This window comes from Bufo bufo, unplaced genomic scaffold (assembly GCF_905171765.1).
Source record: "Bufo bufo unplaced genomic scaffold, aBufBuf1.1, whole genome shotgun sequence".
In the NCBI taxonomy this organism is placed as follows: Eukaryota; Metazoa; Chordata; class Amphibia; order Anura; family Bufonidae; genus Bufo; species Bufo bufo.
This window is the reverse complement of record NW_024401191.1, coordinates 53,671-66,103: the sequence shown is the minus strand read 5'-3', so window position 1 is coordinate 66,103 and position 12,433 is coordinate 53,671. Positions and strand designations below refer to the sequence as shown.

The 12,433-nt window shown below is 45.9% G+C and overlaps 1 protein-coding gene across 1 annotated transcript; it reads right to left on the bottom strand.

The window, feature by feature from the left end:
- Positions 1-6,835: 6,835 nt before the first annotated feature.
- On the bottom strand, positions 6,836-12,018 carry LOC120985015. The gene is made up of 5 exons (XM_040413463.1): positions 11,888-12,018; positions 8,239-8,298; positions 7,831-7,900; positions 7,418-7,494; positions 6,836-7,173 (listed from the first exon to the last, which is right to left on the bottom strand). The coding sequence occupies exons 1-5, from the start codon at positions 11,955-11,957 to the stop codon at positions 6,836-6,838; spliced, it is 615 nt and encodes a 204-aa protein (XP_040269397.1). The 5' UTR covers positions 11,958-12,018.
- Positions 12,019-12,433: the final 415 nt, after the last annotated feature.

The window sequence follows — 12,433 nt, the reverse complement described above, 5'->3', positions numbered from 1 at the left end:
TGCGGTATTGGGCGACGACACATTTTCCTAAAAATTGCATGCAATAATAAAATAGCAATTGGTTTCATGAGATAAATACAGGCAGTCCGTCCCCAAGTTCCAAACTGGCTAGGGACTGTAGGTTTGTTTTTAAGTCAAATATGTTCGTAAGTCGGAAAAGCATGCGCAGAACAGCAGATACGTTGTTTTTTGAAGTTCCGTTGAATTGGCCCGCCATCAAAAAGTGGCCGCGAATGCGCAGAACAGCAGATACGTTGTTTTCCGATGTTCCTTGAATGTGCCCGCCATTGAAAAGATTCCGTTGAATGTGCTCGCAGTCAAAAAGGTTCATTCGAATGTGCCCGCCGCCGAAAAGTGGCCACGCAGCCTCCCGTTCGCAAGCAGGAGTTGTTCGCAAGTCGGATGTTCGTAACTCGGGGACTTCTTGTACCGCATATTTGAATGGAATAACGCAGGCCATGTTTTACTAAAAATTTTTGCAGAATGGTAAAAAAAATTGAAATTGATTTTTTACCACTGCTCTTAAAGCGGTAGATATTGTTTCAGGAATGGAGCCCAGTGTCTTAAGATACTATCAGCTCAAAAACACTCACGGTCGCTCAAAATAAAAAGCATACATATCCACTACTTAATGGGCCTGTAATCTATTTTTCCTGAAATTGTTTCTTACTGTGGTTTTCTGCCTCTTTGTAACGTCCTCTGCGAGCTCCCGAAGCTCTCCTATCCACTTTTGCTGTAAGAGGAAGACGGGACTTTAAGTTAAGAATACATACTTGAATAGAACTACAGTTTAGTGTCACTTTAACTTGTGACAACACTCTATGGGCTTGTTCACACCAGGAGCTCCTTCAAAAATAGATCCTTACTCAGATTGCTTTTCTGAGGCAATTCACAGAAATTTGAAATTTGAATCCCCTCAATGCCACACCACTAGGGTTGCCACTTTTTCTTCAAGCCAAACCCAAACACTTTAGCGGCGCACAGACAATTGTTTTATTAATATACACTATATAGATTGAAATAGACCTGGGACACCTTTGGGTAGAATAGAAATGTGGCACGCATAGTGCCCCCTCACCCTCCACCACTTTGCCTTGCTGCAACCGGGTGCACTGCAGGATGGTTGAACAGCATTCAAATTCAATTGAATGGGCAGTGTTCTGCCAGTGGTTGTGCTCGTTAGACGCAAAACGAGGTATAATTCCTGCCATGGCTGCTACATATGTAGACGCTGGCCACTGCTTCTGCATCTAAAGGGGGAGAGGTTGGAGGGCATTAAAAAGCATGGTTTAACAACGTGGTTTTACCACCTCCCCCAAGCCACTACTATGAACAAGGTGTAATACTGCTGTAGTGCAATGATGCATTATTTGTAAGCAAAGTAAACCATTTTATTTTCTATAAATCAGCAAATATGTTTAAAGCAGTATTTAACCCAAAAACAAACCTTTATTATATTGCAGCTTACCAATTCTTAGATGTGCTATCTGCATTAGTTTTTTTTTTTAAGCCTCTCTTTCATTTATTTTCATATGGTGATCTAGCTATTAAGTCTTTTGTCTTTCAAAAGAACAAGCTCTAATGCAGACGTATCAGTTTACAGAAATGACAAACCATTTACCACTGAGAGGGTGCTTACAATGATCAGCTTTTGATGAGCTTTTATTTATTCATATAAAACCATCACAGATCCCAGGAGGCTACAGAAGCTAGGAGTGGGACACACAGTGGTCTGCTACAGGCACTTCTATGGAATGCTGTGTAGCACAAACAGTGGTGGTAGGAACTCAAGCCTCATACACTAACCAGTGCAGCAGGCGCATTCATGTGCGTCCCTAACCCAGAACAGGATGGATGACGCAAATGTGATCCAGCCTGCACGTGTGTGTCACCCTGCGGCAGTAAATATACTGCAGTTAAAGCAGGGGTCAACGAAAGCTGGGCGCCAGGTCGCAATTGCGACTAGAATTAGTGACCTGGCGCCTGGGGAAAGAAGCATAGGCCTGCAGAAAGCCGCAAACCTGCGGCCTCAATTACCAGCCGGCGCAGCCCGACACGATTGCGCGTCGAGGGCGCACGGAGGCACAGGATACCCCATCCTGTGTCTCCGTGTGCCCCCTACCTCCCCTGATGTGCGATTGTGTCAGGCCGCGCCAGCCATTGAGACCGCGGCTTTGCGGCCTTCTGCAGGCCTATGCTTCCTTCTGTGATCTGGCGCCATCTTGTGGTGGCCATTGGTATGACATAAAACTAGCAATGCTAATAGAGCTTCCTTGTGTTTTCACTGCCATCTCCTTCCCTCTAATTAGAACCCCCAAACATTATATATATTTTTTACTCTAACACCCTAGAGAATAAAATAGCAGTTGTTGCAATACTTTGTCACACAGTATATGCGCAGCGGTCTTACAAGCGACTTTTTTGGGAAAAAATACACTTATTTTTTTACTTAAAAAATAAGACAACAGTAAAGTTAGCCCGATTTTTTTTATATTGTGAAAGATAATGTTACGCCAAGTAAATTTTGACCCCACATGTCACGCTTAAAAATTGCACCCGCTCGTGGAATGGCAACAAACGTTTACCCTTTAAAATCTCCATAGGCAAGGTCTAAAAAATTCTACAGGTTGCATGTTTTGAGTTACAGAGGAGGTCTAGTGCTAGAATTATTGCTCTCGCTCTAACGATCGCGGCGATACCTCACATGTGTGGTTTTAACACCGCTTTCATATGCGGGCGCTGCTCACGTATGTGTTCGCTTCTGCGCGCGAGCTTGGTGGGACGGGGTGCGTTTCTGGCTCCTAACTTTTTTAGCTGGCTCCTAGATTCCACAGTGTGGTCTGTGTAGTGTGCCTTTGAAATTAACTCTTCACAGACTATGTTATGTTCTTTTTGGACTCTGCATTAGTTTTCCTTTTAATACATTTTTCACATATCATTTGTTTACATTTCAAGGTATAAAATTTATTTCACACATGATTTTAACCACATAGCGCTGCACTCTTTCCATGTTTTTAACACATGTGATCTATCTGACCCCCTGACACACACACTGATCCACCTGACTCCTACTTTCTGCACTACTCACATTACGCTGACCCCCACCTGACACAGACGCTGACCCCCACCTGACACAGACGCTGACCCCCACCTGACACAGACGCTGACCCCCACCTGACACAGACGCTGACCCCCACCTGACACAGACGCTGACCCCCACCTGACACAGACGCTGACCCCCACCTGACACAGACGCTGACCCCCACCTGACACAGACGCTGACCCCCACCTGACACAGACGCTGACCCCCACCTGACACAGACGCTGACCCCCACCTGACACAGACGCTGACCCCCACCTGACACAGATGTTGCACCCCACCTGACACAGACGCTGCACCCCACCTGACACAGACACTGACCCCACCTGACACAGACGCTGACCCCCACCTGACAGAGACGCTGACCCCCACCTGACACAGACGCTGACCCCCACCTGACACAGACGCTGACCCCCACCTGACACAGACGCTGACCCCCACCTGACACAGACGCTGACCCCCCTGACTCCTACAGTAAGCGTCCTACTTCCTGCACTACTCACACACCCCCTCCCCACAGCTCCGTTCAAACCCGTCCTCCTTACCTCTGTCCCGACTCCCCGCCTGCGCCATCCACCTGCAGCCTGCTCCATGGTGTAAGACTGCACCTCCATCATCCATGCTCCCATCTCTTAGAACCGAGTTGCCCTGCCCCTCTGCCGCCGAGGGACACAGAGCAGAGAAACAGGCGGAGGGGAAGACCGCAGCTCTTGCGGCTCACACTCTGATTGTCTCCCGCCACCATGGTCCGTATTTCCCGTCGCGCTGTGATTGGGCATATAGCGGTCATGTGCGGAGGCGGGACTTCTAGACGATCCCAGACAGGCCAGCCCCACGCCGCACATGACCCCCATACGCCCAATCACAGGGCACCGGACACCAAACATGGCGGGTGAGATCAGGGACACAGAAAATGAAAATTAGGAGGAGGCACGGAATGTCGTCCCCCTAAAGGTTGCGCCTGGGGCCCTGTTTTCTGGGACTCTAGTCTAGTCCGCGGGACCCCGGGACACACTTGGAATTGCGGGACGGTTGGGAGGTATATATTTGCAGTGAAACATTTTCCTTAAAGCGGGGGTTCACCCAAAAATAAATTTTTAACATTACATTCAGCCGAGTTGTCCTAATGACAATCGTCTGGTTTTTTTCACCGCCGCCGCTTCCGGGTATGTCTTCTGCGGGACTGGGCGTTCCTATCTGATTGACAGGCTTCCGACCGTCGCATACAGTGCATCATGAGTTGCCGAAAGAAGCCGAACATCGGTGCGGCTCTATACGGCGCCTGCGCACCGACGTTCGGCTTCTTTTGGCAACTCGTGACGCGCAGTATGCGACGGTCGGAAGCCTGTCATCAAATAGGAACGCCCAGTCCCGCAGAAGACCTACCCGGAAGCGGCGGTAAAATACGGTATGTACGAGAAAAAAAACAGCCGATTGTCATTACTAGGACAACTCGGCTGAATGTAATGTTAAAAATGTATTTTTTGGGTGAACCTCCACTTTAAATGCTACCACTACTCAGTACTTTCACAGTGGGGTAGCCAGGCCTGAAATAATAATTAGAGTGAGCCTGCAGACAGTAGATCTTGACCCCCCCCCCCCCAAACAAGTACATTCATACCTGTTATCCTGATTCCTGGCCCCAGGACAGAGTCACTTCCTCCTTCACTGTAGATAGACTGTAGTAGTAGCGCTGGCTGCTGTGCTGTCTGCCTCCCTGGATTCCTGGATTCGCTGCCCGGAGTGTCACAAAATTTTTTATTTTTTTTCCTTTCTTCACTGCCAGTGGTGCTTTTCCTTCTCTCACTCTCTTCCCTGGCGCCGCGGAGGGAGAAGAATCACTCCGCGGCGCCAGGGAAGGACAAGCTGGCCGGGACTTGATTCTGCAGAGCAGACTGAGCAGAGCAGAGGAGCGGGCGCGGGAGAGAGAAGAGAAGAGATACTCTTCCACGCCCGAAACAGAGGAAATAGTCCCTACCTGCTGCCGCATACAAACGGAGCAAGCAGGCAGGTACTGAGCGGCGATTTTGACCTGAATCAAATTGGATGTTGACATACGGAGACAGCAACAAGGCATTGACGGAACCAAAGGAGCCGAAACCCAGTGGGGAGCAGGTAAGTACACTTCCCTCTGCAGGTCCAGGTTACGTGGGGGTGAAGAGGAGGTTACTGATAGAAAGGCCTCCAAAGCTGAACAGCCCATTTAATAAACTGGGACAGAATATGTTATTGGGGGTTAGGATATGGCTGCAAATAATGTAGCCGCTGCTTATGGTCATAATTTAAGGCTTCTACAGCTAATCGTTCAACCATGATTTGAAAGTCACACGTGGCTCTGTTTGGAGACCACTGCTCTACATGCTACTGTGACACGGAATCAGCTATGATAGGCTTATACACCCTGCAGATATATAATATATTCACAGCCTGCAACAGGAGCAAAAACATCCTGTAAATCACACATACCAGCCATGGAGTCACCATGCCTCCCAATATTTCACTCTCCATTGATAAGTCAAGTCCCATTCTCCCCAGCATCTTCCACAATACATTCCAGAAATGCCCACTCTGGAACATACGTGTAATATTGTGTCCCTGGAGATGTTTAGTTATTTAAAAACCACTTAGAATGCTTGAAAAATGCACAAAGTAATACTTACATATGGAGTGAGTAATATCCCAGTTCCCATGCTTCCTGGATTCTCCGCCGGTCTTTGCTTCTTGGCACATCTCTATACAAGCATGTGACAGCCTATGATTGGCTGCAGTGGTCACATGTCTATATCAGGAGGGATCGGTATATGCACACATGAATGGAGCCTTAATACTGGAAGTGAGCAGAAGGGAGCAGATAAGTGCGTTTCTTGTTTTATATATGCCATATTCCAGAGCCAAATTATAAAGGGGGTTAACGCTGGAAAACCCCTTTAAGGTCTGAGGCAGTGGTCCTCTGTACAGCTTCTTTTCTGGGCTCTAGAACCAGCTGGAACAATGCTAGTAGCAGATCTCTTATTCATGTCAGTAGATCCTGCTGTACTGCTTGTATGGACTAAGTAACAGAGCCAGTCACTGATTCCAGGTGGATCATTCCAACTAATGGCGTAGATATTGTCGGGATCGGTATATATGGGATGGGGGTTAGCAATGACAACATTCAGAGGCTTCAGAGGTTAAAAATACAACTTGGATTTATTTAGTCCAGCAACAAAACAGTGACATCACATAGAGATCAGTTTACACATAACAGTATTCAGAGCACAGACGTTCCACTGCGGCTACTGTGCCTTCCTAGACTCAGACCTTGACTGGACTTGTCAACAGTTTTATGCCCCAGTAACAACATCACCTGGGCTAATTGGTGGGGAAGGGGGGGGGATGTACTGGAGGGGGAGGGAATGACAGGTCCCACTTCCAACCTACCTGCCATTCCAAAAAAATGCAGGCCCGGAAAACAAAGTTACTAAAGTCCTCAGCAAAGAAAATTTACTGAGGAAACCCAACTTTCCTGGATTTTTCATCTCACCTACATTAAAAAAATGTAGATGAGATGTACACCCCCTCCAGGTGTCTTCAATCTACCTATGTATTCTACGATAGATAGACAGACAGACAGGGGGAAAGACAGACATACAGATAGACAGACAGACAAACAGAGGGACAGACAGATATGGCCACTGTAGATGGTGTTTCAGGGCTTTAAAACTAATGGGCATGATGGTAATAAGTTAACTCCATTTAGTCCATGGACCGACAACTGCAGCAGGTGGTCATATATTTGCAGAGATGGTTAGTGCGCTCCTTTTCTTTCCCCATGTTCTTCTTCTGGGTACTTTTTTTTATCCATTTACGGAACCGTTTCAGGCGGGATGTTCTCTTCGTGATCTCCTCCTCTGTTTTGGATGTTACCTTCATGATCGTCTCCTCCTCTGTTTTAGATGTTATTCTAATGATCTTGTCCTCCGCTTTTTTGGCAGCTTTTATTCGTTCAATAATTGGTTTTACTTTCTTGATGTTATCCATGGGAGGTCTGATGTTTTTTTTCTTCTTAATTTGCACTACAGGTTTTTGAACAACTACAAAATGAGAAGGAAACCATCAGTAGGAGGTAGATATAACAGAATCTATCCTTTTAATATTATGAGCAATGCAGTAATATAGTGATGCAGCTAATCAGCAGACATGAGCTGTCTCATCTCTGAATTCTGCAAAATTCTGAGTAATAGAAGGTCCCCAAAGTGTGTGATGAGCAGATATGAGAGGTAACCCTAAGCTCTGCCTGTACCCCGCTTATATATGTTATTATATAGAAATTATTACCTGGCTTCTCCACTCGAACCATCTCTAGATCAGCTGCCTGTTTTTGTTCACGCCGGCGCCAGGCCTTGTACTTGTAACTGTGAGACAGAGAAATGTCCTGACATAAGTCGGTACAGATGACAATCTTTAGTTCCCCATCAAAATATACCCATGACCCCCCTCCCCCACTACAGGGGGTGAGATATAAAGCTGCAGTATATAACAGGCAGGAAGGATATAGTGCCATAGTCTATATTATATCATAATACAGCATCGGGAAAGGGGGGACAAGCGGTTACCTGATTATATCCCTGCCCCATCCGGCCCCTGTATTATAACCTGGCTGCAGTAGTTACTGCGCCCCCTGTAGGTCAGACAGTACAGTGTATAGAAAATAATGTGATGTGTAGAGTAGAAGAAAATTGGAAACTCACCAGCAAAAGATGATAATCACGGCGGCGACCAATAGGAATACTACTAGCGGCAGGACAACGCGGTACATGACTGGTAATAAAGACACAAGATGCTCGTTATCAATTGTTATCATAGAGAACATATTCTACAAGACATTATCCAACATCTCTAGATCCTCCTGATGCCAGCAGTGACCTTTATGAGGACATCAGCAGGTAGGCACTGGCAGCTTGGCTGGGCATGGAGGGGTAATTGCTGGACTGTGGGCTGGTAACGTCTGGATAAGGGGCACATCATTATATGTTCCAGCATCATTTTATAGGACCGATCCCCCAAAGGAGCAGCTTAGTGGCTGTTCTCCACTACAGTCAGGGCTTGGTAGAGGATGATGAGAGTAGAATTAGGAGAGGAAGGAATTGTCTACTCACTGTTATTTGCACCGGCGCTGTCCGGACCGGGGGTTGTCCTCCCTGATCCTGGGAAAGTCACTGTCCATGAAAAAATGAAGGAAAATAAAGACATTAAATCAATGATAGCGGCAGCTGAACCCCAAAATGGGGACACGGGGAGACAGAAGATAACAATAAATCAGTATTTAGTAAGTGCCCACTAGTGGTGGCTACAGACAAAATGTCATCATTTAAGGCCATTGTATGAGATTAGAAACCTTGCAGCTTTCTTTCTGAAATATCCTCCCTCTTGTCCAGGGGTTGTGTACGGTATTGCAGTTCAGCGCCATCAAATTAAATGGGGCTCAGCTACAATGCCGCACACAGCCCACTGTCCTATAACCTGAGCTCCAAGCCACAGAGATACCAGCCAGGTTTGCCTCTATGACCCGTAATCATGTAAGGATAAATACAATATTCAGCCACCATTCAGTAAGATAAACCCCCAGTGATAATATCCATTACCTGCAGGTGTTTTTGTGGGCTTTCCTTGAACATAAAATGTAAAAAATAATAGAAATACAAGAGCAATTCTTCTCGAATCCATCATCTCCAACAACTAACCCTCAAAAGAATCCAGTGTTCTCCAACACATAGAAGCCTGGACACAGCATTGTGATGTCACACAGCTTCAGTATTCTAAGGGGGCGGGGCTTCTTGCTACTGCTGATGTCATCAGAGATCTAGTCTGAATAAAGAACTGTTTATAGAGCAGTGATGTTTAAAGGGGAATGCCGCTTTTGGTAAACCTTTAATAAAGTCATAAGAATATAAGGGGTTATTTATCAAACTAGTGTAAAGTAGAACTGGCTTAGTTGCCCATAGCAACCAATCAGATTCCACCTTTCATTTTGGACGGCTCCTTTTAGATAGCCACATTAATTCGGGGCTAACTTGGGGTGGGATCTGGTCTGAGGTTTGATGTCTAAAGTCTGTATTAGGCCCCATCATTTTCTAGTTCTGTAGCTGCTTCTTCTTGTACTTTTATCTTGGCAGTACAGTATTTTTGGTGCCGAAGTGGGCACCGTATTAGAAAACGCTCCAGGATGGCAGTGTGAAAGTGTGTTATAGCGGGTGGGGATTGACTGCAGAAGCAATCAGTGAAGTCAGAGGTTTAACCTGGTCTCCTGGTCTCTAATGTAAAATCTGTAATCGTCCCATCTATAGTGTGCCATCTATTAATCCTGGTGTCTTCTTATATAGCAGAGGAGGTGGCACACTCCTGACCAAAGACATCTGCACATGATGGTCTGGACCAAAAGGAGAAGAAAGGGAAACTCAACAATTGAATTCTTTGGTCTGGAGGTCTAGTCTAAGGTCTAACATTGGGTTCTGGAGGTTTAATGGGGGTCTGAGAGTCTAATAGGGGTATGATTGGGGGGTCTGGAAGTCTAATGGGGGTCTGGAGGTCTGGTCTTAGGTCTAATGGGGGTCTGGAGGTCTGCTCTGAGGTCTGATATGGGGACTTGGAGTTTTAATGGGGGTCTGATTGGGGGTCTAGAGGTCTAGTCTGAGGTCTAATATGGGGGTCTGGAGGTCTAATTGGGGGTATGGAGGTCTGGTCTAAGTTTTAATAGGGGTCTGATATGGGGGTCTGGAGGTCTAATGGGGGTATGGAGGTCTGGTCTAAGTTTTAATAGGGGTCTGATATGGGGATCTGGAGGTCTAATGGGGGTCTCATCTGAGGTCTGAAATGGGGGTCTGATCTGAAAGGTAAGGGGGTATTTTTTGTACTGGCGCAATATGTGTGTTGTACTAGTATTTTCATGGCGACTGTTTCTGCAGGATAGTATTGGTGGAGGCAGGATGGGGTGTTCAGAAGATGAGGAAGATGATGGAAAAGTAGGAAACTAAGATGTCGCTTTGTTAAACTCTTCAGAGACGAGACGCGGTTGAAATAATAAATCATCATGGCGGTCTGGTCTGACAGGAAAAGATGAGGATGAGAATATCTACATTAGAGGAGACATCACTGGATGTAAGAGGTACATATGTGGGGCTGTATTCTCCTGTATGTTCTGTAGCGCTGTATGTAATGTTTTCCAAGTAGGGGTTGTCCGTTTTTTGTTATTTCGTACCACCACTGCCTTCTCTACTCTGTTTGCCTGCTCACCACTGAAATTTCTGCAACAAGCCGGTAAACAGAGCAGAGAAAACAGCTCTCATACGTGTGCTGCCTTCTCCTCAAACAGTCGGACCCACGCTGATCTGATCGGCCTCCAGCAAGGGTTACTCTCACGGGGCCCTTGTGGGGAACAGGCACACAAAATGCAGTGACCAATCAATATACAGTAAGATATAACACACTCCCACATGAGCAGTAAAATCTCTCCTCTCTATCCTGGAGATAATTGGATAAAGGGGCTGGACATAGTTCCATGCGGTCAATGACCCAGAAAAATTGTGTAGTTCCATGCGGTCAATGACCCAGACAAATTGTGTTTGCTAAATGTATCATAGGCAATATCCATTGTGTTCGCTAATGTCCATTGTGTTCGCTAACTGCGTCACAGGCAGATGAGGTGGTTTGTGAACATTTAAGGGGCGAAATAGGGTTAACTACATGAACAGCAGACGAGTCTGGACATACCTAAAACAGGGGTTTTGTCACAGTATCCATAATTTTTTTGTGTCTATTCACACATCCTTGTTTTTCTACTGACCATGGATCAATGGAAAAAACCTTATAGACTTGCACTGCTTTGGTCCCTCATGCCGAACAAACACTCCCAGTGAAGTCTGTGGGTTTTCACTGTGATGCTCTAGGATTCCCATTTCAATCTATGGGGTCCAAATAAAGCAGATATAGCCAAGATATGAATATGTTCCCATTTTGTGCAAAATCAAATGTGTTCTGGGTGAAAAGACGAGAACTCGTTTTTTTTTTAATAATAAAAAAAAAGTTCTGAAAGAATCTTCACATTACTGAACATCAGCGACGTGACCCCCATGTGTCATGTCACGTGACCCATGGGTGACATGTCACGTGACCCACATGACCTGAATCAAATTGGATGTTGACATACGGAGACAGCAACAAGGCATTGACGGAACCAAAGGAGCCGAAACCCAGTGGGGAGCAGGTAAGTACACTTCCCTCTGCAGGTCCAGGTTACGTGGGGGTGAAGAGGAGGTTACTGATAGAAAGGCCTCCAAAGCTGAACAGCCCATTTAATAAACTGGGACAGAATATGTTATTGGGGGTTAGGATATGGCTGCAAATAATGTAGCCGCTGCTTATGGTCATAATTTAAGGCTTCTACAGCTAATCGTTCAACCATGATTTGAAAGTCACACGTGGCTCTGTTTGGAGACCACTGCTCTACATGCTACTGTGACACGGAATCAGCTATGATAGGCTTATACACCCTGCAGATATATAATATATTCACAGCCTGCAACAGGAGCAAAAACATCCTGTAAATCACACATACCAGCCATGGAGTCACCATGCCTCCCAATATTTCACTCTCCATTGATAAGTCAAGTCCCATTCTCCCCAGCATCTTCCACAATACATTCCAGAAATGCCCACTCTGGAACATACGTGTAATATTGTGTCCCTGGAGATGTTTAGTTATTTAAAAACCACTTAGAATGCTTGAAAAATGCACAAAGTAATACTTACATATGGAGTGAGTAATATCCCAGTTCCCATGCTTCCTGGATTCTCCGCCGGTCTTTGCTTCTTGGCACATCTCTATACAAGCATGTGACAGCCTATGATTGGCTGCAGTGGTCACATGTCTATATCAGGAGGGATCGGTATATGCACACATGAATGGAGCCTTAATACTGGAAGTGAGCAGAAGGGAGCAGATAAGTGCGTTTCTTGTTTTATATATGCCATATTCCAGAGCCAAATTATAAAGGGGGTTAACGCTGGAAAACCCCTTTAAGGTCTGAGGCAGTGGTCCTCTGTACAGCTTCTTTTCTGGGCTCTAGAACCAGCTGGAACAATGCTAGTAGCAGATCTCTTATTCATGTCAGTAGATCCTGCTGTACTGCTTGTATGGACTAAGTAACAGAGCCAGTCACTGATTCCAGGTGGATCATTCCAACTAATGGCGTAGATATTGTCGGGATCGGTATATATGGGATGGGGGTTAGCAATGACAACATTCAGAGGCTTCAGAGGTTAAAAATACAACTTGGATTTATTTAGTCCAGCAAC

What these genes read in the sequence shown, in the direction of transcription:
- LOC120985015 (XM_040413463.1), bottom strand. Translation starts at nt 11,957, where the DNA reads ATGTGCCAAGAAGCAAAGACCGGCGGAGAATCCAGGAAGCATGGGAAC. An exon ending in CAGCGCCGGTGCAAATAACA is followed by an intron (nt 7,901 to 8,238) that starts GTGAGTAGACAA and finishes CTTTATTACCAG; the next exon opens with TCATGTACCGCGTTGTCCTG. An exon ending in GTGATTATCATCTTTTGCTG is followed by an intron (nt 7,495 to 7,830) that starts GTGAGTTTCCAA and finishes TCTGTCTCACAG; the next exon opens with TTACAAGTACAAGGCCTGGC.